The 27,252-nt window shown below is 42.5% G+C and overlaps 1 protein-coding gene across 3 annotated transcripts; it reads right to left on the minus strand.

Moving 5' to 3' along the window:
• Positions 1-39: 39 nt before the first annotated feature.
• On the minus strand, positions 40-26,588 carry LOC138206712 (transcriptional enhancer factor TEF-3-like). 3 transcript variants are annotated; one of them, XM_069163628.1, is made up of 11 exons: positions 26,501-26,588; positions 14,085-14,149; positions 13,191-13,262; positions 11,619-11,753; positions 11,031-11,074; positions 10,674-10,735; positions 10,348-10,478; positions 9,349-9,522; positions 5,467-5,607; positions 3,838-3,990; positions 40-1,440 (listed from the first exon to the last, which is right to left on the minus strand). In XM_069163628.1, exons 4-11 carry the CDS (start codon positions 11,718-11,720, stop codon positions 1,327-1,329), a joined length of 921 nt encoding a protein of 306 aa, XP_069019729.1. In that variant the 5' UTR covers positions 11,721-11,753; positions 13,191-13,262; positions 14,085-14,149; positions 26,501-26,588; the 3' UTR covers positions 40-1,326. The 3 variants fall into 3 exon arrangements, with proteins under 3 accessions (XP_069019729.1, XP_069019728.1, XP_069019726.1); XM_069163627.1 differs by having other exon boundaries at positions 13,200-13,262; positions 26,496-26,588; XM_069163625.1 differs by having other exon boundaries at positions 26,496-26,588.
• Between the last annotated feature and the right edge of the window lie 664 nt (positions 26,589-27,252).

Below are 27,252 nucleotides of genomic sequence, written 5' to 3' on the forward strand. Positions count from 1 at the left end.
CACGCTCACAAACTAAGCCCATTTAAGTTTGCACACTGAAATCTTTGAATAGATTTATTTTTGTCACCTTTCCATTGTGAAGCGCACACAACATATTAAAAAACCTGCTTGCCACGGTTTAGTGTTAATATGATCCAGTGTGAGTTCACCTTTGGGAACCAATATTGAAACTACTGCTATAAATATGATTCTGCATGATATAACTAACTCATCCTCCCATTATTTCAATGAGAGGCTGATATATAAAACCATGTTGAAAAGATGTAAGAAGGTCATTGAAGATGTCAGGATGCATGAAAGCTTTGAGTATATCGAAAACAAAATCCTGCACATTTGATAATATATATATATATCATTAGGTTGACAACACATGTAGCACTGAGTAGGAACCCATTACAAAACCCAGCAGGAGCGAGGACTTGGGTAAGAAACACTTGTATTTCCATCTGACACTCCAGGGCGAGTTACAGACACAGACGACCTCTGTGATCAGCTCACAGATCCAAATCTGGTTCAAGTTAGCAGTGTTATTATGTGCCTTTTTTTTTTGTAGTCGGATAGTTTTCAATCAAAAACAGTAAGACAATACAAGAAACATTTAACATTGAACATCAAACAAAGTGAATACAATAGCTCTTTTAAATCATTTTAGCCACCTATAACTCTGACAAGAAGAGATGAATGTGGCACTGTACACAATTAATTACTCAAATAACACAAAACATTGGCACCAAAAACAGTGATATTTTATGGATGTGCAAAAGAGGGATTCTCGGTCTACTTTTATTTTATTTATTTTTTTTGCCATTGCTATATATATTTAAGTCACTAGATGGCACCCTGAGGCAGCCAAACTCCTTTGCAGCAAACATCCCTTGCACACTCGTGTGTAAAAGAATCTAAATGAAAAACAAGCTCTAGTAAAAATGAGATGAAAAACACCACCAATGACTACTCTCTCATGCAGGTCTTGTTGGCTATGTTTGGCTCCTTTGGTATAGAGACCACAGTGTATCATGGTCCTCCTCTTTTTTCTTCTTCTTTGCCACTTTTCACACACACACACACACACACACACACACACACAGACACACACACACACACACAAACACACACAGTTTCAGCTTCCACAGTCCTAAATCCACCTCCTCCTTCAGCAGTCGTAGTGTTCCTGCACACGCTGACACAGCACACGCTGTGCTCCGGACCGACTTTTATGGTTTCAGCTTTAAGCTTGCGGAGGAAGTAGTCCATTGTTTAGTGTTGTTGATCACTGGAGTGCTACAACGGGTCTAAGAGCTGGCGAGTTCCAAGTGTGTGACTGTGTCAGTCTTTGACTAGCCTGTAAATATGATGCTGCGCACCGTGATCGCTAGTGGACACCTCAAAGACGTAGGCTATGCACAGCAGGGTCTCCAGTGTGTCCCTGTTAGTCACCACCTGTGGACAAAACACACAAAGTCCTCTTCAGTCATGATACAAAAAAAATCTTAACCCACAAATAACATAAAATTGACCCACATTTGTTTTAGTGCGATGGAATTTTATTGTTGTTTAAAAATTGAAGTTTATCTTATACACCCGTGTTTGGTTTTGACGGTCATACCTTTCTGCTACACCGCCACTGCATTATTACTGTGAAGTTTGTTAATACATGCATTAAAAATCAATTTATATGTAAATAAACAACAATTATTAAATGGAAAAAATGTGTTGATTTCATTACAGTGTAATAACAGCTGTAAGTGGCTCATTATTCTGCTGTTTATTATAATCTTAAACATTTTGGCATACTCACTCATAGAGTATGTACAGTATATGACCATACTGGCCTTTATGAAACATATCTATGTACATGATAATATAATACTGATACAATAAAGTCCGGATAAATTAACACATTTCTAATGATGAATAACACACAATCCCGTAGGTCAAACTGTTTTGTTATTCTATATATTAATATATAGAAGGCTAATGTTTATCTAAAACACAGCCAGAGGAATGTGACCGTGCAACAAGCCTGAAGCACAACTTCAGCCATTCATGAGGCTCAATTGTGTTGTAGTGAATGAATCACTTGTCACAGGAGGCACATGGATCCATTGTGCTCAGACTTGCATTGTGGAATCTGTGTGTGCACATGTCTGTTGTCTACATGTGTGTTCAAATATGTTTATGAGCGATCCGAGTTTAATTTGAGTTAAATCAGCCCATTGAGAAACCTAATGACATGCTGCCATGTAGTCGTCAGTGTGGGCTCAATATGGTCATTGTCCCTCGGCTAGTACTGTAGGAATGCAGCTGCCAGTGGAAGGAACACAAAATTTCTTTGAAGTGTGTTGTGGAGGACCTCTTGGTTACTATGGCAATACACTCCACTCTATTCACTTTCCTCTGCGTGTCCGTTCTCTGAGGAGCACACCGGCTCATTCAGAAAAGTCCAACTTGCAGCAGAATGGAATAAATGGTTTAACTCTGCAAGAAACCGTAAAAAAAATGTTGTTCGTAGGCAGTGAAAAAAATGATACCAGCTGTGGTGAGAGTTGATCAATGGAAATATCACAGCTTAAACTAATTTATTGAAAAACCACAGTTTTCCTGTTTCACGCCCGTTATGACGACAACAGCAAATAGCACTTTGAAATTGAAAGAAAGTTCCCTCCCGCATGTTGAACATCCATGTGGCCCTGCGTGTTATGAATGGAACGACATGAATGAAGGACAATCGGTGCATTTCAATGTAAAAAAAATTGTATACAGACAGTAACTCGTATCGAATTCATTCTAAACCTGCAGCGCGCAACTTTGCCTCCCCCTTCTGCCAGTGACAGTAATTACAAAAACACTGTGGACACGTGCTGACGTCCTCGGCTCCGCCTTGTCCTACTCTGTCTACTGGTGCGGCTGTAAAAACGGTGGATCGATTGTTGTGCGCATCATAACCTTCGCGAAATGAATTGTTTCACTATCAGAATTTGATCCATTTCGTTCGATAACATCTGGAAAGTAAACTGCGTGATTCCCCCCCCCCCCATACAGGTCAACCAGTTTACATTACTCAATTCTGTGGTTCTTCTCAACAGGTGAGCGAGATCGTCCCTGTCAGAAACTCATACCTCTTGACTCTGTATTTCTAGTTACCGGTTGATATGAACTTTTCCTCGTCTTACTCTGCTGCTTATCAGTCCGGATGATGCGATATGAACGAATTCCCCCGAGCTTTTGTGCTCAGCTAATGTACCTTGCTGCCAGCTTCATCTCCAGTAGACAGATAAGACTGGTTGTGGCGATCTTCTCATTTAAAGTGTGCTAGATTTGGTGGCATCTAGTGGTGAGGCTGAAGAGTGCAACCAACTGAAACCCCCCCCCCCCCCTTTTGCCTCGCCCTCTCCGTCCAAGTGTGTAAGATAATCTACAGTGGTCGTGAAACTCACAAAAGGCCCCTTTCTAGAGCCAGTGTTTGGTTTGTTCCTTCTGGGCGACTGTACAAACATGGCGGTGCAACATGGCAGCCTCCATGGAAATGGACCCGCTGCCTATGTAAATACGAATGACTCATTTTAAGGTAATGAAAATACAACGATTCTTCGTTTCAGGCGATAATACAAGAATGAAAACACAATTGTGAATATTATGTTCCAAGTCTGCCACTAAATGCTCAAAAATCCAACAAAATAAATAAACTATTCCTTTAATATTAAACAAAATACCAGACTACATTGCCGTATACAACACGAGAGGATTAACATGCACGCAGTGGGACGGAAACTATTAAATCCCCAGCTCCACTATACACATATAAGCCACGATAAATCCCTGATTCCTGGGTTGTACCTGTAGGATAGTGAAGTTTTCCAGTACGCTGTTCATCATGTACTTCTCCGGCAGGTGTTTAAGCTTGTGGATGAAGTTGATCATGTATTCACATAACGGGGAACGGTGGATCCGAAACACGTAGCGCCCGTTCTCAAAGCGAGCATACTCCGTCTGGATAAAACAGAAACATACAGTGAGCGCGCAATCTAATGTCAGAGGACATACATCACACTGAAAGGGAATTAAAAACGCATTAAAGGGTTAAACGTGAAATCTGGTGTAACAAACACGAGCGTACGTATTCCACTGAAACTCAAATGGATGCGTTGGATATGAACATCTATGTGATAAGGTGTAATGCGAGTAATATAATATACGAAATGCAGCATATGGCATGCCAGATTTGACAATAAACATATTTCTTATGACGGCCGTAATCAAATGATGAAGCCATTAAGTATCATTATGTGGCCTACCGAGGCAGATGGCTCTACCTAGGGAAGTGTGTGTATGTGTTTATATTGTACAATCCATCAGCGGCAGGAGGGGGCAGGGCGACTATTGTGTACACTTAACGGGAAACATAACAGTTCGTCATGCTGGGGAGATTTGTGAATCACGTCAATTTCCTGACCACAGATCAGCGGTAACTGACTGGAATCCATCTCCAGCAGAAGCAGTTATTCACTCCTCGGGGTGATAATCGTGGTTTTTTTATGTGGTCATGACCCCGAAATGTTGAAATATCGCTCCTCGATCATTCAATCAGTGATGCAAACTTCTTGAATTGCAGCAACATATGTATCATTTACTGTTGATAATTATGAGACCCCTGCGATCACGAAGCATTCGATTTTACGCAAAATGTAAAGCAAAAATATATAAATTGAAACCATTGGATACTATTTACTGCATTAAAATCCAGCAAATAAATACTATGTAATACTGTGCACATCTTTTTATTAATAATGTCCATCACTTATTGAAAATGAAATATACATTTGCTGATAGCAACTTCAAACCAAAAATCTACCCTTATATCAAGAACACTGTCTTTTAGTTACCTTTGTTTCGATTGGGTTCAATTAATTCAAGTTCGCTTGTCACATCTTGTCAACAGAGAAGTATACTTTTCCATTGACTGAGATTTAAACATAAATGAAATATTTCTCACAATAAATGCAAGAGCTGTTTGTCATTTGTGACTGGCATGAGATGAGTTTGGCACGGTGGCTTTGGCTCCAGTTGCAGATTACATGATGTTTACTGGTGCAAAAAGACTTTTCTTCATACACAATTCTTACAAAATCTAATTTAAAAAGATCTTGTTCTCTTTGGGTCGTAAATATTCTGAAGTGAGGAGTGCATTACTCCGGGCCATTCATTCAGGAAGTCAGCCACATCCGCTTGATAAGAACTCTAATGCCGTGCTCTCTGGGACCCTAAAACAACAGTCAGAGGAAGCCTATAAAACATTTCCAGCCCGTGTGCTCAGTGGACACCTTGGTGCATAGGCTGAGAAAGGTGCAACCGAGAGGGGTAGGAAAATTTGGTGTTACAATATATGAGACACGCAACATAAAACCCAGTAATATCTCATGATAAATGCTGGAGAAATGTGTGACTTCCAGTATACCAGTGTCTTACCTCAACCTTTTCCACCACCTGTTTGCCAAAGGAGCAGACCTTGGTAGATGAGGTGATAATCATGTTCTCAGAGCTCTCGTACTGGCTGGACACGCCATAAAAGAAGCTGCTGTCATCCTGCAGGTTGACACTGAGGTCCGCCTGGAAGAAAGAAACACACACCATGTCGGGATCAACCACACATAAGTAGACACCTGTCTAGGAACCAGGGTTAGTTCAGTCTGGTGGTGAATGTGGCAATACAAACATTACCCCTTTGAACTGGAGACATGTGCGCGCAACACTGAGTGTCCACAATCTGGAGGATATACGGTGGCTGCTCCATAATCTACAAACAAAATGTCAGGTCATACTTCTCTGCTTTCAGATACGGATCTGAAGGAACTTGTGTGTCAGGCTGACAAAGACACGTCAACAAAGGTGTTGCGGCTCAGCGAAGCTTGAGAGTGATTCTCAATAAAGCCAAGTGGTATCTAACGGACGGATTCTTGTTTACCTTGGATAACCCTGTCAAATCCAGGGTCAAGATTCCCAAGATGCTGTCTATCTCTTTGTACGTATGAGTGTGTATCAAAGATTCTGTTGATCTGTGCTGCATTCAAGTGACCTTGTGTTTACTCCGTACATGAGGGGTGTCTATTTGCTGAGTCCCGGACCTGTGCATTCTTTCATCACAATTTCACAAGTTCAAAAGACAAACGTTACCATTTAAAAAAAATGTTGGAGACATGCTTAGCGCCCAAGTTACTTTTTACATTTCTATACTAATTTTTATTGCTAAACATGATGATTAACAGCGAAAAAACTAAATCTATAACCGTTTTGGAATTTCAAACGTAGGTGTGTTCGACTTCCTGTGAAAGAACACAAGTTCAGTTTAAAGGCAGTCAAGAGTCGAGTTTCTTCATCCTCAGGAGGAGGCAGATTCACCCGTCCCAAGCACCCATCAAGTTTGAACTGAGGAGAGTATAATCAGATTGTGGATCAGACTGAGGTGCCGTCTTCTCTGTCAGACAGCTGGGCGGTTTTACCTTTTCCCCTGTCGGGCTCTTGTCTTCTAATGGGCTATTGAGACACCGCTCAGCCTCCTCTCATCTCTTCATCACCCCGTTCATCTTCATCTCCGGCTCATGTAATTCCTCTATTTGTCTTCATCCCTGGGGCCTAGTGACCCTCCCCGAACCGCCATTCTCTGCTTCCCTAACAGCCTGCGAGGGAATTCATCCAATTACAATCAGCAGCGTGCAATTGGCTGATTAGATCACGGTGGGCAGGCTGGCTGTGTAACAATTTAGCAGAGCCAGCTCAAATCGGATTCCCCCTGCACTTCAAAGGCGTGAGACAATCCGTTAGGACAGGGCCACGGGCGCCGAGGGGGTGAGGGGGAGGGAAGTGGGGAAGGGGGGGAGCGGGGCGGCCAGTGGCCGACACAGTGCGGTCCGCTAGAAATTCAATCTAGAATACCATAGCTCTGGAGGTGGGTCAGCCGCCTGTCACCGTCACCATGCCAACCTGCGCCTTAGCACACCCCCTCAAGACACGACCTGCCATGTGGCCGTGTTACTGTGGCAACATCAAATAGGCTCATCCCATCTTTTACTGAAGCGTAAATAAGGTTATCGTGTTTTCAGATGTGTCGAGGATTTCATTTTGCTTATTTTCGAAGCAAAGGGGATCTTTGCTGGTTTTTTTTGTTTTTTTTCCAGTGTGGGTGTTGAAATGTCCAGTTGTTATGTAGCATTTTTGTGTTTTGTCATGGATGCCTTGAGAATTGGAGGACTCCCTTGCGATGTGATAACATGAACAGACCGGGGGGGGGCAGTGTTATGAGCTCGTTTTCCTCCTGCTAGGAGTTGCATATGTCATAACTGTTGCCTCCACCACGCTCCAACATGAATCAAGAGAGTAATATTTCACTGATGACTTGCTGGTTTTATGCCACCCAACATTTGTGCTGCCATCCCTATCTCTTGTTCACACTGTCTGTGTCCTATTTCTATCTCCTGCTCTCTTTATTGCTGCCTTGCTCTCTTTTTCTTTGTGATATACGGCAGAGGAACTCATCCCGTCCTTCCCCTCACCCCTGAATCAAATGCCATGATCCGACCAGCTGCTCTTCTCAAGGACTGGGAAAGACTACTTTCAATATGGTGCTACTCACCAGCGTACTTTATTTCTCTTCAATAAATAATGTGGACGTCGAGCATGTGAGAGGGTTAATACCTTGCATACAAAGCTATCTGGTGGCAGGACGCGAAGCGGCACTTTGAACTTGACATTCACAGTCTTTGATGTCCCAAAACACAGCAGTTACATGTCCACTTTGCAAGTCACCAATAGCCTCAGCACATTGCATCTTTGAGTGAATCATGGCAGTCACTTTGTCACACTGGTCTGTTGTTTACCAATGCTTTATGATGGTTTGACATCAGTGTTCACTGAGGCAGCATTGTGTGCCTCCACCATCAATACTGCAGATTTCTGATTTCAGATCGCCATACCTGGCGGATTTTTAGCCTAAACGTCATTGGAAAAATGGAGCCTGCTGCCCAACATTAGTTTGTCTCTGCTGTGGCAGGTATTGATGTATTGCAGGACACCTCAGGTCTGTGCTACATGGATGACTCTGATACTGGAACTACAGTAAGCATATATCTAACAACAGAGCATGATGAGCACTTTATTCATTCATTCTACTTAAAATATACATACATGTACACACACTCACTTAAGTCAAGCTTAAACCTGATGTCATCCCTCCACCTATTGGAGCAGCAAAATAATTGAATATGTCATAGATTCTTACTAACTCGGTCATCCTGGTAAAGAGTTTGTCCACAGTTGAGTTGACCTCCTCATGACGTTTGTGATTAAGTTACTTTAAAGTTAAAGTCCTTTCAAAGAGGTGTTTATTTAATTGACATATGTGTTGAGCGAGGTGTCCTGAGGTGGAGTGACAAGAGGGCGGGTTCGTAACCGTTCATGTGGTGCGCATGATACAAATACCAAAGGTCTTGTCCTGAGGGGAAGCGACGTGGTCAGATCAGAGAGATGAACAAAGTGAACGTGTCCGATTACACTTGTCTGTCTCTCTCTCTCTCTCTCTCTGCGTGCTCGTTTTCACGTCCTCCACTCGGATTTTCCTCCACTTTCCGATGGACACCCCACACTCTCCTCCATCTGTCTCTATCTTATGTTGACTTTGTCATTGTGCTTTACTCTCTTATCACTCTCGGTGCGTGGTTGTCTGTATGTGTATGTGTGTGTGTATGTGTTTTTGTGAGGGCTTATCTATAAATAAGAATATAGGGGGGGACATGAGGGTTGGACTCAGTCTAATAGTGCAGAGACAGGTGTCTGGGATCACATTTCTCCAAGTGAAAGATTAGGCCTGCCACTCTCCCCAAGGCTGCTGTCACACACGCTCACATCACAGAAATATACAAATATACCCACGGCGAACGCATGCTGCGCGGCAATGCCCCTCTTTGCTGGCATATAAACCACCAATCAGGTCATGGGAGCAATGACTTTCCATTCATTCTGGCCCTAAATCGCACTTAAGTTCCCTTAACTCCGACACTTAAGCTATCTCAACACAGTTAACACTGCTAGGCCATTAACAGCCAACAGGTGCAACAAAACATTACAAGAGTATTCACTGTACTCTCACTTCACCTTCAGGACTTGGGGAGGATTATATGATGATGTATGAAATATATCACACACACAGAATATCAGACTTGAGATTTACATAATGCATTTAAAAAGGGTTTTAAATGACATGAGTGGTGTATCATTTCTAATTAAATGGAAATGGTTGGATTGAACTTGGAGGGAAGCTTCTCTAAAGTAAATTAAAAAAACAGCAACATGTTTTACCCAGAATTTGACGAGGAAGAAGGCATTGTGCGGCCCTTTGTCAAACAGATCTTTTAGGCCCCCCTTCTTCTCTGGGAACTTGTCGTAGATCTGCCTGATGTCCACTGACTCCAGATAGGGGTCGCTGTAGCTCGGGTTGGACTGGCCAATGTGCACAAACAGGTGCTTGTTGAACTGGAGAAACAAAAGCGCATATCAGGAGATGATCAGAGAAAAAAATGGCAAATGGCCAAATTGTTGAACTGCCATTAACACAAAGTGTGTGTGTGTGTGTGTGTGTGTGTGTGTGTGTGTGTGTGTGTGTGTGTGTGTGTGTGTGTGTGTGTGTGTGTGTGTGTGTGTGTTGGATACACTCCGGGACATCTGTTATATTCAGCCTGCTACCCCATTTCATCATATTTCTTGTAATATCCCATCACCTGTCTCAAGGGTTCCACCCTTTTCCCCCCACTTAAAACATACATGACTATGTGACGCGCTGTTGTGTTTATTCTTAATGTGTTAATAGGGTTTATCCCATTATCTTAGACAATTACGATCACACCCTTACAACACAAAAAACACCAACATTTCAAGTTTTAAACCACAATATCCAGGCTTCTTTAAAACATTAGAGATGCATGTATTTCCTTTGAATTTGTTTACAGAGTGCTACTTGTTGATAACATCTTCATTGGCTACCATTTCATTATGTCTGTGTATAAGAGTTCAAGTTTTGAATCTCTGAATCATTGATCAAAACTACTTTTCTTCATCTGTTTTATTTCAAACAATTAACAATGTCAGTGTAGTTGTACTCTCGTTAGAACAGATTTAATAGAAGAAATCTGGTAAAATGGCATCTTTTCCAATCAAGATCTGAGGACTGAAATACTGTTAATAAAGTGTGCACAAGTGACTGACAGTGTGCAGGGTGCAGATTTTGATTCAACACACCCAACAACAATGAACCCCACTAAATCGCTGATGTACGAGCACGCTTGTCTCCACTCTACTTACAGTCTCTGGATCCTGAGGTTGCTCCAGGAAGGCGGAGAACTCCAGCATTCGCAGCTTGGAGCTGGCAATACTTCTGCCCTGCCAAGAGGGGGCACCGGGAGACATGGACAGCCCTGCTGTGCTTTCATAACCTGCGGAGGAGAGGGCAGTGGGTGTGTAAATGTGTTGTTTGAGTGGGACAATGTCAAACTTGAAAATGCAGAAAAGAAATTACAACTATTTCTCTGAGTTTTGTGCCGGCTCTTCATGATGAGCTTGGTTGTCTCATCACTTTGCTGACATGACGGCCTTCTGTCAACACAGCCGAGTAGAGAAAGAGCACCCACCTGTTATGGAGGCCGGGCCGGACGCTTGCATGGCATAACTCTGCTGGGAGAAGGGCTTAATGCTGGAGAGAAGAGACAGACAAGAGAGGGAGAGGCATGTTATGCACCGTCTCGGCCTCATGACCCCATCTCATATACTAATTGGACCGCCTGACCTCTGAGGACGCAGGGGGCAGAGTGGTATGCCGAATGTCAGACAGCTGAGGACTTTACTTTATAATTGCACTGATGTGTTTTTTTAATTTGTTCTCAGATTCATTCCCTGACTGAAATTTATCTGATGGTTATTAAGCTGATCACAAGAGAAATTACTGATGGACAGCGCTGGAGAGTAGAAAGAAAGAAGTGGCTGCTTACTCTTCATGGCCTCCTGGCTGTCCTGGAAGAGCCCCGTGCCAAAACTGGGAAAGCAGAAGAGTGCAAAGTATATTTAATAATTCCACCATGAAAGAAAATGTAACACAACTGTGTTATTTTGCATTCAAAATGGAAGCCTGAGCTGAGAGGAGTTAAACAAAAAAAGAAATCAAACTTGAACATGTTGTATGAAAAATGTAATAGAAACAAATTATTTTATATTATTAATTTATACAATATGTAGTACACAAACACTGAATAAATAAAATGACATAAGTAATTTAATCAGAAAAATTGTAAACGGGTCAAATTTCTGTAGCAAAACTGCAGTTTCATAAATCTAAATGAAGCTAAATTGATAATGAAAGCTGTCTCATATGTAAAATTCAGACAAACTAAATTTACAAAAAGTCAAAACCGTCACAAGATAAAATGAACCAGCATCCAGGGTTATGATGGGCATGTATCAGTCTATATAAGGTGATGAAAATACTTGCATTAAACACAGGTATTTTGTCGACAGATATGATCTCTGCTCAGGCTTTAGTATGAATAGGATGATGTAAGGGACACTGGTCAGAGACTCACCCCACCAGTCGTGGGGTAAGCCGGTCTAGACAGGCCCTGGAGAGCCATCTTGTTCTGGAAGGCTGTGGGTGAGATGATCTGTGCTGAGGACATGGTGGCCATACTCTGCAGAGCCTTGTCTTTGGCTGCCTGGTCCTATAGAGACGGGACAGAGAGTGCGAGTAAGATAAAAGAGACAGCAGCGCAAATGGAGAGCACTCATCAGACTCCATTTAAGTCAGCACCCCACTTTACCACTAACGCAAGCCGAGCCCTAAAAGGGGAAATGAAAGGCTGAGGCCGGCTTGCATCATCAGTGAATCCCTGCCAGGTGGAGAGCTGAAGAGAAGGTGATATTACAGTCAAGGGCCTTTGGGTCAAGAGTTAAGTTTATTGCTTTGGCTGGGGCAAGCCGGTGATGACAACAAGCTTCTGTTGGAGGTCATTCTGGAAGTCAAGGCAGGCAGTGGGGTGATATGTTAAAAATACTTATCACAATCATATCAAAACTGCTAAATGCAGGCGGTTAGATGCAAACTTTTCGATACTGCTTGCTGCACTGTAAAGTGATACAGCTCTTGTTTTTGAATCCACTCCTTCAGCAGTTTCCACCCCACAGAGGACTACAAGCACTTGCCACCCAGCCCAAATGGGCAAGGCCACACGGTGCATTCTTCCTCTCAGAACTGGCTAACACAAGGGCATAGCTGAAATATGGGGGGTACATGTGGTAGGGATCTCAGTTACACCAAAGACGTATTTAAAAAAGCCTGTCACAGGGGCCAACCCTGTGACCGGTGCAGAGGCCTGCCAGCTGAACCCTCGTGGCTACCGTCCAAGGTAAGGGAGAGTCCTGTTGCCTTCTCGGACTGCGAGCATGCGGATGGGAAATGTAAACTGAGAAAGTACTAGAGGGACAGAGATGTGTAAGGTCTCACAGCGTACCGCACAGGAAAACTTTTATTTGTGGTACTCTTCAAATGTAATACCTGGAAGGAATAATGCAGGGATTAATTTGTGTCCTGAAAATTGCATTTGGTTCATGTTATTCATAATCACGCACAGCAAGCCCCGGGCTTCGTGAAATATGTCCACATTTCATCAAAACGTGTCAGCGTCCCATTTAAAACTAGCGTGAATTAGAGGGTGCAATTAAAATAGCCAGTTGTGTTAATGGAATGTGAATACATGGCAGTGCGGGGTCCATGCATGTAGAAATACCTTAAACAAAATATGAAGTTTCATTACAAGAGGGAATAACACAGAGCAACAATGTTCTCACCTTCTTTTCACATGTTGCTGCTCAACTTGATTGAAATCATGATAATTACAAACAACTGACTGTAGGCACATTGGTCTGATTACATTTGAAAACCTGCATAAGCCCATCTCTAATAAAATGAGAAAATACAACATGCTACTCACACATTTAACTCGTCTATGATTATTTTTTTTCTCTGGCGGAAAGCACAGAGCAAAGCTGTTTAACAATTCAGACACATTGGGATTTAAAAAAGTACATTTTCACTTTACTTCATGTTAAATCTTCCAAAGCATTTCGAAGAATATAAAAAAGCAGAGAGGTTGACTCACGTAGCGTACCTTCAGCTTCACCTGGATCTCCCTGGCCTTCCGCCGGGCTAAAACCTGGATGTGACTAGACACCTGGAACACATGGACAACAAACAACACAACACAGTGAAGCACTGCATGTGTGTGCGTGGATTTCTTGATGCTCCAATTTCCTTCTCCACCATAAATGTTAGTCTGTGGAGCAACTTGCCTGTGGCGTACCTCATTTCTCTGAGATTTTTCCAGATTGGATGTTTTGCTAAGCTCAAACATGAACTTGTTTTTTTTAATAATAAATATAATTTCATCCATATTTTCAGTCTCTGTCAGAGAAACTTTCTATCATAGTGTACTACAACACAGTAGTCAGTCAGTTTACTGTAGATGAACCAGCAGGTGTCCCTCTACACCTTAAACTTGGCTCTCTATCCATCTCTGATCTGTCATTGCCCCTCCTTCTCCTCCCATCTCCACTCATCTCATCTCATTCCCACACCAACTCTGCCAGATGACTTAGCAGCGACCCTTTCTCTCCACATCCATCACTGCTCCATACATCAGTTCTTCCATATCAGATACCGTAGTGAGGATAGAGTTCCAAATCCCTCGCTGTCCCACCTCAGTCTCCCATCCAGATCACTGTATTCCCCAGCTCCTCTGCCCATCTAACAAGCCCCAGACCCACGAGGTGGTGAAGAAACAACACCGACACATGATCCTATAGCATCTGTGCATTGGGCCCTGGCCCTAAATCTATCGTCATCTCCAGCCCTCCAAAGAGGGGGATTGAGGGTTTGGCTGGGGTGGGGTGGGGGGACGCTACACAGGGTGTTGGGGCATCACTCAACAGGAGTGGACTTTGTAGAGGGGTTCTAAAATAGGGGCTGATACAAATGGCATTTTCAGAGAACTGACCTGCTTCCTGGTCCGCGTCTTCCCCGTGCGAAGTTTGATGTAGCGTGCAATCAACTCATTTCGTCCTGAAACGGGCAAGAGAAATTGAATTTTACTTTAGTTATTGGATATATTTTAGAAATTTCAGCCACATTTCAACCACCTTTAAGCTCATTATTATTTAAATCACATTGAAATTACATTTTATATGAAAGTTTCCTTCAAATTCCTTTAAGACAGACTTGAATGAGGCACACAGTAACATCAAACACTGAAGCTTCCACTTGTGTCACTGTATACAGTTAACATGTAAAATAAGTTAAAGGAAGGAAAGAAAGAAATAGGGAAAACAGACGTTTAAATGGACGTTCCTTAGTTGTACACTTTTTTTAAAAATTCTTCTTGTGGCGGCACAGTGGTTAGCACTGTCACCTCACAGCGAGGGGATCTCGGGTTCGATCCCGGCCAGGGGGGCCTTTCTGTGTGGGGTTTGCATGTCCTGCTTGGATACTCTGGCATGTCAGGGTAATTTAGGGTTCTACAAATTGCCCTGAGGTGTAAATGTAAATTGTTTTTGTTTCTGTCTGTCTATATGTGTTGGGACTGTCCAGGATGTCCCCCCCCCCTTCCCCGTGACCCTGTTCAGAATAAAATGGGTATAGATAATGGGTGGTGTGACTTGAAGATATTGAATAGTAGAATGGTAGACAGTACGGGAGGGAAGAGTGCAGAAATGTACATTTCTGTGCACATTTTTAATAGTTGTGTATAAATAGCAGAATTCACATCTGAGTGTGCACATATATGCAAGTATTTCAACACATGCACGTATAGATTAGTGTGTAAACACACGTGTCCAAAGCAAGCGTCGAGGCTGTCAAGTGCGTCAACGCCGAAAGCTGCAAGTATCTCACTAAGTATATACAGTACCTCTGTCTGTGTGAGAGCGTGCATCAGTCTCAGGCTGACCCCCTCAGTGTACACTGAGCTCATATCCCCACAGTGTGTGCGTGTCTGTGCGCGGCCGCTGCTGACAGACAGGTCACATTGGTGGAGCAGGTGGAGGCTGCAGCCATGCGATCCTCAGACCGTACAGACACGACGCAAGCCAGTGACCAGAGGCCAGTCTGGGGAGGCCGTAAGGCAGCTGGTGTGTGTGTCAATGTTTATGGAATATGCTTTTACGCCCGCAGTAAATTTTGAGCTTGTTCCACCCCACTCCCCCATCACCATCCAAAGTCTCCAGTTGGTGCGGAGGGCAAAGGTCGTGTGATTTCGTTCGCCTTCTTCCTCCAAACTAGACGTCAAGTTTAACGGCTAAAATGTGAGAAACAGTTGTGAATGAAGGTTTTACAAGAAATAGTATAACTTGAGTGTCTCTGTGCTGCTGCCATGCAACGTAATGAAGTGCACACACAAATTAACACTACATATGACGTTACAGTAATGCTGAGACAATTGATAAATTATTGTTCAGTGGATTGACAAAAGATCAATCTGAGAGCACAAATTATTGTCATTTATTGAGCAAAAATTCAATATTCACTGGCTGCATCTTCACAGGTGTGAGTATTCACTGTAAATTAAATATCTTTACTTTTTGGACTATTGGTGGGAAAAAAACAAGGAATTTTATGATTTGAAAAGCACTGTTCATTATTTTCTGATATTTAATAAACTAAAGTATCAAGAAAAGAGGACAAACACACACACACAGGATCAGTTACAGAGAGAATCACAACTCTCACACTCAAAATGACCTCTCATTCACCCACATCGGGCCCCGCGCGCGCGCGCGCGCACACACACACACACACACACACACACACAAAGTCATACAGTTTGCTAGACTTTGCACCACCTCTTAAACACGGTCATTTTTCCTTGGCACCACATCTCCATGTGAATTAACACACAGATCAGTCATGACACACAACCTGGTACAAACCCGTCAGCTTTTCCCCTCACATGGCGATGCTTGGGTCAGACCTCCCAACGCTCCACAAACCGGCCAATCAGGTGACACCAAATGGTGAAATGAGGAAACCTGAAGCCAGGTTTGAAACCCCGTCAGACATTTTGTCAGCCAATAAAAGTGATCAGATTTTGCGCGGAATCCAAAACACCGTTTTTATTTCATGTGAACCGGTCAGTCTAGATCTCACAGCTTGCTCAGACACGACTTTCAACTTAATGCTTTTTGAAGGCATCTGTGTTTTGTTGCTTCAAGTCATTACAGGAACGTCTTAGAGTTTTGCTGCTAGGTCTCGAAATGAGCAACTTTAAACCAGACGTGTGCCTCTAGAAAGTGTAATGTAATGTAATTATACAATAAGCTGTTTGGACGGAGGGTAAGGAGGATAATTCCCTTTATCACAACTTGGGACTGGGTTTTATTGTTTGCACCATCATATCCATTGTACTCAGTGTAATTACTGCAATCTGAAAACACAGCAACACAATAACATGGAGACAGACAGAAAAAACAACACAAGCAGAACAGGTTAATAACAAACCAAACGTTTTGTTTGTTTTTTTAAGTATTTCATACCGAGGTAAAGTAAAAAATTCTGATAATAAAACCTCACCACGTAGTACAATTATGTGTGCATTACTTGTAGGTAAAAGTATAACCAGAATGTTTGTCAGAAAGGTGTGATGGATGTTTACCGCTGACAGTATTTGGTAATTTTACAGCCTGCTTTAGTTTCCCCGTCAGACTTCTTAGTGATCTTACTGCATTTCCAGTAATTACTTTGACGTGTACAGAGTTAAGATTGATTAGGAATAATAGCTTGATTACAGGAGCCAAGATTAGATCCAAGATACAATAAACATGAATTATTCATTCGGATCTCTATGAATAACCTAAACTCATATTGTCTCTCTACATCTGACAGAGCTGTTTAGACGGGCTTCACCTGCGACTCCCTAAAGGGCGCACAAGTCTACTAGCAAAGACTTTGGAAAGAATGAGACCCAAACCTCCATACAGCCAAAAATACTGGGTTCCAAAGCAGCCTGTAATAACATCAGCTTGACCACAAATAAACAACAACAAAAAGTTGCTTTTCCGTGCCCCGCAGAACAACACACACACACACACACACACACACACACACACACACACACACACACACACACACACACACACACACACACACGTGTTTTCTGATCTGACAACATCATCTCTTTGAGCATTGAGGATGTTTTCTAATGTGGCACTGTGGTTTTGTTAGGTTTAGTCACATGAATCTGAATAAATCAGCTGGTTTGGAGAGGAAGAAGCAGGAAAATTGGTCGTTATTATTCGGCATAAAGGCCCCTGGAACACACACACATGAAGTGTGTACACACATACAGTATTACCCAGCGGTAGGACTGTCTTTGTGTGAGGCTTTTGTGAACTAAACCCTGCTCTGAAATGCTGTGCACTCCAGTTTATACACACAGCCGCACACATAGATATATACATACACTGGCACACACACTTCAGCCCCAGTTGCGGCATTCATTCAATCTTATTTTCCTTTCAGGACTGTAACTCCTCAACCGTTTAGTGTTTATCAGGAGGTGCACTCGCCGACCGATTGTTTGAGCCCCTAAATGCATATTTCTTTAATTCCACAGGGATTAAGAAAGTGTTCCACATTTCCTCCCAATCAAAGTCTTGAAAAGACGAACAGAGAGCTTTGTCGAAGTCCTTACAGTACTTGACCTCAAATGAACATTAAGTTGCATGAATTGAGTTCCTCACATTACAGCAGCAAGGTCTTCCCGTTCCAAGCAATTTATCTTCACTCAGTGTACAGTAAGATGTACGCTGCGTATCCAAAAGGAATTTTCAGAGTAGCAGACACAGCTCTGTGAGCATGTCTCCACAGATGAATACAACTTCTTTGCAGGAATTCAGAAAAACAGACCATCTTGGGTTGTTTTTTTTGTTACACTCTTCTAAACTTGTGTTTTGGATTTGCAAAACTCTCTTCGACCAAAGTTGTTGCCAAACTTATCAACTTGTTAAGTACCATGTCGACCGCAAGTCAGAGACATTGAAATTAGAAATGTAAATTTCTGACAGGTAGGATGTATTCTGTTATTATATTCAATAGTAAAATTAAACATATGGTGTATAGGCAGCTGGGAAGTGAGGAAGTTCTGGTTCAGTAACGTCCGACTTCCCAGTTGAGAGCGTTCACATGACAACAACAAAGAGGCAAGAAGGCAGCCCCACAAAAGGGACAAAATGCAGTCAGCATTATTTGTACACTACATTTCATGTTGGTTTTTTTTGCAGATACTCTGTACAACACCCAGCTCCAACTAGTATGACCTAAATTAACCATGAAGTGACTTATTTTTGCACTGAACGAGTATATATCTTCCTTTTAGCACAAACGCTGCCATGCCGAATGACGTCAGACCTACTTCTCGGAGCTCTCAAAAAACCTCCAACTTTCCTAGAAATTCCCAGTTCAACAGGTTTTCAGGTGATTTCTCCCACTCGGAGGCCAGAACTTCCAACTTCCCGGTAGCTTATGAACGCACCATCAGATTTCATCTCAGTATTAACGAATTAAAAAAGTGCTCTATCTGTTTTATTAACATGACGGTAAACACTTCAAAATTAGTCAGGTATGTACTTTGGAAATCAAAAAACTTCATTAAGGAGCTGTCAAAGACGTCTTGCCTCATGACCTGGTATCAGAAGCCACTCCTAGCGAGACAGTGAAGGGCCTCATCAAAAATACCCTCCAACACACCCATGAGATCAGAGGGGCGACTCAGTCACACAGCGATGAGATCATGATATCCAATGGGAGTAGCACCGACCGACAACTTCTGCCAGCAGAGGCTGCAGGAAAGTCAGGAACATTATACCATCAGCCGCTGGTCCGCAGTCTGATGTTGTTTATCACAGCGCCTACAGTCAGAGACACGTCTGGGGGGAATATGATTCTGGAAAAAGTTCTTCATGCCATGAAAAGTGCCGCAGTAGAAGCACAGTCAGGGTTTTCCAGAGTTCAACATACACTGCTGGGATTTGCAACTTTATAATAAAATATTAAGGTGTGAATGAATAATGACATCATCACAATATGCCCAGGAGCAAGTGTAAGTTAGAACAGACCTCACTGCCAATTTGTATTACAACCAAAAGTAACAAACCTGAAGAGTATTTCACTCATGGACCGTCATTACAAAACATCTGTTATGACATCTGTTAACTGTTGACAGCACATATTAAATGGCAAACAAGTTCGATGTGTAATTTGTTGGTAGCATAAAACTTTCTAAAAAAAAGCCGCAGAAGTGCTTAAGTCATCAAACTAGGGGCACAGTGATCAACGTTTCTATCTTCAGATACCAAATTTGATTCGTCAACTCAGCAAATATGAGTACTTGAATACAAATATTGAGTTATAACAGTGCTTTAATTTTCCCAAATTGAAAATCTGTACCACTCACTTGAAGGTTCTGTGAGGCTGTGGCACTAAAAACAGATCATGTGGTCTTAAGTGATTGAATGAAACTTTAAAGTGACTTTAACATGGATTAGTTTACATCAGTGATTTCTAAACTATGGTATTCATACCGCCTAGTGCTTCTTACCACACAACAATTACATATGATTTTTGTTTTTCAAAATTGTCAAAAATCCTTTAAATGTTTAAGAGTTTAAGTTTGCCAGTGCTTTGCCACGAAGCGTTAATGCAGTCGGATTCTGTCTCGTCAGTCATTGATTTTAGCAAACAGAAGTAGTGGCATTTTGAAATAGCTATGAGGTCCCAAAAACATCTAGAGGCAAGTGTCAACGCTGTACCTGAGGTCAGACGGACCTTCATATGCTGAAAAGGAGTCACTGACTGGCGCCATACAAGAGATGTAAATGTGTTCTTTGACTTTGATACAGTTGCCTTATGCTGATTAGCCTTTTTTTTTTTTTTTTTTTTTTTTTTTTTTTTAGGCTATTGCATGGTTAAATAAGTGATTAGTATTTTATATAAAAAAAAAAATAATGTTTTGTGTCTGCACTGGGAAGTGGAAAGTTTGGTTTTGTACATAGTGATGCAGGGTCTGAACAGTTTGAGAGCCCACTGGTTTACATCATACAGCTGAGTTGATGCACAGGCTGAATCGGTATTGGCACCGCACCGAATTGTTCAGCCATACAACAAAATGTATTCAGCTCATTCAAGCCAAAACAAGTAATTATACTTCTGTGAAGAGGGATACCTGTAAATGTCCTGCAGAAATACACAGGAAGCCATATTATGAGGACACAGAGAGGCACACAACTCCCAAATATCAACAGCTGTTGTGCTGCCCTGCCCATCACACAATATGATCAATTTCTCCAACTTCCTGTCCGGAGGAGGGTTTGAAATTCCATACTGGACTTGAACTGGACAAGTTAACATCAGAGCCCAAATATACACAAAAGAAAAAAAGCTACACAAACATTCCTGGAGGACTTCCATGAACATTTCCTTTCACACATAAACAGAAGAGCATTTTCCAGACTTGGGACAATTCAATGCATCAAAATGATCCTGAAAGGTTTACAAAAATTGTTCGTGAAGGAGGCCTACAGTGTCCCTTCCACAGTCAACCCCTGGCTGGTCATAAATCTGCCCTTCCCCAGCAGGACTGCGGTCATCACTGGCCTGGTCTGAGATCTCTCTCTCTCTTTGCATTCCTGACATTCCTCTATACTGACTGGTCCGCACCGGGTCCTGCATCTGCTGCTCTGACATTAACCCATGTCCTGTTTGCATGGGCACAACAACAACCTGCTGCACATTAACTCTTGTGGACAATCCTGTTAAAATCTATTTAGAAATTAGCCTTGAATTGTGATTATGTCTGTGGAAACAATATCGTATTAACTGTCCTTAGACTACATTGTGTTGCGTCATATTTAAGTGTAACTGTACACAAACTCCCGTCCTCTCTGTAGACACATCTGCCAGCCGTAAAATTTTTCTCCACATCATATATGGCCGACTGTCAGGTCAGGAAAACAAAGGTCACATTTAGGCTGCAGGAATGTCTTGGCTGGGTGTTATTTCCCCTGGATGCGGCTCACTCAGCTCTGAAATGACCTCGACTCCAGCAATAAGTCAAGAATTAGATTAATACAGAAAAACGTGAGCACTCAAAACTATAACTAGCATCACAGTCATGGACTGCAAAGATATTTGGTTCATGTCCTGAGTTTGCATTTTTGACAACAGATAAATATAAGTTCATTCCCCTCATATCAAATGTGATCAGCATCATGTTCGTGAGGGAAATGCCCTCATCATGACAGGATACTGTATGTGTAGACATTAAGACATTGAGACTTCCAGGCCGGTGCTTTAATTACACACTTAATTATTTCACTACGACATTTTCAGTTTTCATGTAAGGGTTTTCTTCTAATACCCAAACCAAAGTCTTTGAAACTATTTTAAGCATTTACTCCATTTTACTTGATAACTCTTAAACGGTGTGTTTATGTATCAAAGAAAATGTATTTAGTTCAAATTAATCAAATTCAGTGTTTTTAAATTCATGCAGAATCCACAAATTAATTTATTTTTATTACATTTATTTTAGAGGTTGGTTATTCTTGATGATTTCTTAAGTATAAAGTACTTGCAATATAATAAACCAAATTATTAACAGAGTGTTTCTTGGCCTCTTCCTGTTTATTCATGATCATGTTTCTGTGAGTTACTGTCTGATTAGCTGTCAAAGGGTCTATAGCTCCCTCGCCCATACTTAAAGAATCTGAAGTTTGTTCATGATTTCTGACAAAAGTATCATAAATCTAGCAGAGGAGTAAATCTAGATGTCATGTTATATGAACACAACCTGCCACAAGTGTCTCCACAGTTGCAGAGATTTATGCGGGGGTAGTTACATCCTTCTACCTTCCACCTTGCAGATCTAATGCCTGTTACACGGCTGTCACCGTGTCCTATTAGTTACACTGTGAGGCAGAAAGAGAGTGTCGGAGATGGAGGGAGAGTCCCAATTCCAGAAGTTCATCATCAGCAGGGGGTTTCCTCGAAAAATCCTCCAGCGAGCATCAAATCCTCATGAGAGCCTGAAGTTCAGAGTCAAGGCTAAAGGGTTACTATTCCTGCTCATTTGAAACCCTCCACCACCCGGGAACTGTCCCCTAAAAACAGCACATCTTGTGTGTCCCCCTCCGGTGTCACACAAACCACTCATATAGAAAAGTCTCTTACAAGAGATTCAAAGCATGTGTTACTATAAAACAACCTGTTTCAACATTTTCAATCAACCAACAGAAAGGTCAACATACATTTCCAGATACTGTTGAGACAATGATACAGGATCAGGGATAAACAGCAGATTTCCCCTCGCGGGAATAATAAAGTAACTATCTATCTATCTCTATCTATTTACCTCATTCACCGACACTGCGGTAAAAGCAGAGTCAGCTATTTTTCATGATGTATGCAATTCTATATATAGAATGTATATATACAGATATAAAGGCATCAGTTGATAATCAATAATTAATATATTAGCTATTTTTTTGGGATGAATGATTTTAGCAAATTGTAAATTAGAAGCTTAGAGTATAGGTTGTTGTTCGATGTTGTGCGATCAAAAAGTTTGGAGACTGTTCTGTTGGGCACAAATGCAGCACATCACAATAATGTGCACAGATAATAGAAGGCTGGACTTCAGTTAAGGACCTGAATACTTCTTCCACCACTGCTCATGCGTATGAAATACTTAATAATGGAAGACAGTTCATTGCAGTTAACATCTCTCTGACAACTTTATATCAACATTGGAGATGTTTCAGAATTTCAGTGTTACCCTCCATCCCTCGTTAAACATAATATTTAAATGCCATTAAGTACTTCTTCAAGCAGCGAACTGAGGTATTGTTAAGGAGGGAAACAACAGGGGAAACACAGACGCCACAGGCTTCTTCAAAGGTCAAGAGGTCAAGGTCGCTGGTGAATCTCTCACTTTACTGCCAAAGTTTGGACCTGGGTGAAGACTCGCTGCTGCTTTCCGCTGACCTTTACATCAGGATCTTAATGAGAATGACTCGAGGCAAAAACATATTTACATGGCCTGACAATGGGCTCACATGTTGCACAAGCCGAGCTCAGTGGGAGCATGATTCATTGTGTGGGTATTCTTTGTTCTGAAAAATATGCCACTACTGAGGGCAGCTTTGCTGACTTCATCCACTTCACCAACATGGGCAAATTGTTTCGTTTTTTTTCTTCCACAGGAAGGAAGACGTATCAAAATGTGAGAAAAGTGCTCCTCACACAGATGTTAGGAAATCCAGTGTGACGAAACCAGACAGCTGCACAGAGCACGGAGTGATGCAAGAGTTAATGCTGCTAAATAAAAGACATCATAAAATAAAACAATTATAATTGCAAAAGCAGCCCATAAATTGATGTGGCAGATGTATGGCAGCAAATAAATAGGGAAGATAATCATATTTCCAGGAACACATTCTTTCTAGCGAAAGCTGTCAGCACATCGGTACAAGTCTAGGACTTTTTCTCCACGAATGCAACGCGGGGCCTTCGGTCAGACCACAGGGCACGTCTCTCGCCGAGAGCCACACAAGGCAGGAAATGTTTTCCTTGGCAGATGCATGTCGAATTACTGCTGGAGCACATAAACTGCCTCCATATCCGTGACACCGTCTCTAATAAGCGAGCTAATAGGTCTGTTGAGTAATGGGCGCGAGGGCCAGCGAGATGCACAGCATTATGGGAAAGAAATGTGGTGATTATACGCAGAATATAGGGTCGAAAACATTCCATTCAATTTAGGAATTTACAATGTAGAAGGTGATCCGAACACATTCCTTCTGTTTCGCAGGCTTGAGACTCAATATCATATTGTTTAGCAAAGAATGGCATTCGGTCCTTCGAGGGGAATTCAACCTAAAATTCAGACTATGTTGCTCTTAGCCAACAGACCATTTTTTTGCTCCGTTTGTTTTGTCTGTGTGTCCATATTTAGCCTCAGCAGGAAGACTAAATAACATTTCTAAAATCATCAAGTCATCGCTTTACAATTTGATGTATGCCTTTAAGGATATTCTCAGCTAGTATTTGATTTGGCTACCAGATTTAAGACCACCCATCAGCGCTTTAACAACATTAACAACACTAAAGACCTTCAAAGTGTCTTTGCATTGATTGTAGTTGCTTGAATGACTTGAGTTGTTGGCCACTGGTGACCTCAGCGATGGTGATAAAAGGGGGGGGGGGGGCTACCAGGGCCATAAGGACCGTAAGGGAAGGGCTGCTCTGGCTGTTGAGGGGCAATGGGGGCAAAGTGGGCCATGCTCGGACTCAGTCCTGCCTCATTTCTCAAGTCATAAATCTGGATTTGCCACAGGGTTGTCAGGTTGAACTCAGAGAGCAGCTGGAGGCGAACTGAAAAGGCGGAGAGACCAACGGAGAGATTGACAGAGAGAGAGGCTGTCGTTCATAAAGGACAAAGAGAGACAAAGAGATACGACGGCAGTAAATCACAGCAGGGAACAGAGAAGGTAACAAAAACGCAACCGCTCGCTTTCTCACTCTCAAACACATATGTAGTGTAGATATATGAACAGTGGGGACAGGTGTGAGAGAGTTCTGCTGGGCCTCCGGGCCATGCAAGACACCACGGCCCACCTTGGTGTTTATTTGTCCCCACCCCACCCCCCCCACACCACCCTCCTCCCCTCCAGGCACTCAAAGGGTAAACGTCTATTCTGGTTTAGGGTTACAGCCAAGCTGCCTTGAACCCCCGGGCTCCCAAGCGTGCATGCCATTCCTGGCAAGCCGACGTGCTCCCTGGCGGGCATCACCTGCCCCTGACCCCCACAGGGAGGAAGGGGTACCTCAGTGCCTTCCTCGTCAAAAAAAACCCTCCTCCTCCTCTGCCTATCCAGCAGCACCCCCCCCCCCCCCCCCCACACACACACACACCCTTCCACCCCCACTCTATGTGGCACAGAATAAGACACCTGCCCCTCTCTCCTCCGCTCCCCCTTCCATCTATTATTACAGGCTTTATAAGGGTTTAAGTGTTGATCAGAGGATGGCCATGACCTCAATAGGTGGCTAAGCTATGCTAGGCTAAGCTAACAGTTAAAGGAGCTGTCTGGCACAGTGACAAAACGAGTCGATGACAGAGACTGTCTGAAAGCGCCACTACCTCCGTCTACTCTGTTTTCCACCGACCGGATCCACTATCAAACAGCCAGGCAGGAGGACACACTGCGGCCAAAACCATCTGTCACCAAACATCTTTCAGCAAAATGTTGGAGAGGAATGTCGCCTCACCTTCCCAACGCCTGTTTGGAAATGACATCCACAGAGATCAAGCTCTACACTACAGTTTCTGTTGCTGCGACAAACCTCACATTTTTATTTTAGGATTGAATGAAAGCAGAATAAAACAGCTCGAGATGGTTCGACTCTAGTGTGGAAATCACAGTTACATTTCTGATAGATGTCTTGAGGCAAAAACGCACAAATTTAGCATCTACGCAGGTGAATCACTGACAGCGTACTGTGTGTAGGAAGTGACCGTTGTCATTGTTGTGGATCTTCAATATAGAACTGCAGCTTTGCTTTTTTGGGGTTTTCTAAACGTCTTCTCATTCTCAGCTAAATCTGAACAAACTGATTCTGTATTTAGTACGTCTAGAAGAATGAGTGATCAGAGCGTGTGCACTTGTTCCTGACATATCATGCCATCATAGTCGGCATTATGGGATGAAGTGGAGCTGACAGCTACACAGGAAGCAGGAGTGATGTGCAACATGAACACGCGTGTGCGTGTGAGTGTGAGATAGAGTATGTGAAACACATTGTCAGACCGTATTAAGAACATTTCAAAGTAAGAAGTGTGTGGCTGTGAGTATTTGTCTGTTTGTGTCCTACAACATACAACTGTGTTTGTATTAGAAGAGGTTCACAGTTGTTTCATAGCCTGTCACTTTTTTTTCACTCAAATCCACCTAAAAAAAACTATTTTTTTGCTCTGGTCTGCCAAATGGACCTCTCACGCCAGGTGTGTGTGTGTGTGTGTGTGTGTGTGGGGGGGGGGGGGGGGGGGGGGGCTGTCACATGGATTTGTAATATCAGCAAATTGAAGTGTTAATGTGCTGCATATGTGTAGTAAAGTAATGTGACTTAAACTTAGGTGTGAAAGTCAAAGACTATGTTGGACTTGCAGCTGTCCCGTATTTTAGCAGATTTGTTACAGAACAGAACACAGATTAGGAATTTTTGGTTTGAACTGAATCTGACATTCACACATTACAGAGAAGGATTTTAGACAAGCACTTCCTGCTGTGCGTGTGAACTTCATCATGTCCTTCATAGAGAAAAAGGTACACAGAGAGTATGACAACAGAGATGGGCGTACCGTACATCTTGCCCTCATCAGAGAGGATGATCTTCCTGCGGCCACAGGGCGGGTAGATGGCCAGGGCCTCCTGGAAGCTCTGCTCGATGTCGGGGCTCCAGACCCCCTCTGCATCATTCTCCAGGGGTTTGTCGAGTCCGTCGCCCAGCTCCTCACTCCCACCCCTGGGGGAGGGAGCCGGCACCCACTCCGCAGACGTGGTGGGACGACGGAGAGGGGACCACAGAGCGAGGGCTGGAGGGTCGGGGTTCAGTGGTGGATGGGGGTGGAAGGGGAGGGAGGTTGATGCAGGGAGCAGAGCTGCAGAGCTGTATGAAATCCACAGGGGTGATGAAGATGACAATGATGGGTCTAGATGTGGCAGGACAAGAAAGATAGAAAGAAAGACAGGGATATAATTGACATGGTGCTCTGGCAGGAGAACGTTTTTCAAATCTAGATCTATCTAGGGAAAACAATCAGAACAATTGTGAATTTGTCTGTATAGGTTTCTTAAACTGAAATGAAAATGAAGTTTAAAACAACTTCATTGTTTTAAATGAACAACAAAAGTAAAACATTGACAATCAAACCAAAGGTTGTTTTTTTTGTACTGACATACTGAGTATGCTTGTAATTGTTCAATATGATCTACTGTTATAAACAGTAAATATAAAGTCTATTTGCATCATGTTCTGACATGTTAATCACTTTCTTATTGTGTGTATTTGGCAAAAATACTTTAAAAAAAAAAAAAAAAGTTAAGCACCCAAGGAAA

Source organism: Embiotoca jacksoni, unplaced genomic scaffold (assembly GCF_022577435.1).
Source record: "Embiotoca jacksoni isolate LCO1_2020_lvr unplaced genomic scaffold, fEmbJac1.0.p SCAF_3, whole genome shotgun sequence".
Classification (NCBI taxonomy): domain Eukaryota; kingdom Metazoa; phylum Chordata; class Actinopteri; family Embiotocidae; genus Embiotoca; species Embiotoca jacksoni.

Excerpts from the sequence above, each read along its gene's own strand:
- LOC138206712 (XM_069163625.1), bottom strand. Across the intron at positions 9,523-10,347 it reads AACCTCAGGATCCAGAGACT|TTCAACAAGCACCTGTTTGT; the intron begins GTAAGTAGAGTG and ends TTGTTTCTCCAG. Across the intron at positions 3,991-5,466 it reads AGGTGGTGGAAAAGGTTGAG|ACGGAGTATGCTCGCTTTGA; the intron begins GTAAGACACTGG and ends TGTTTTATCCAG.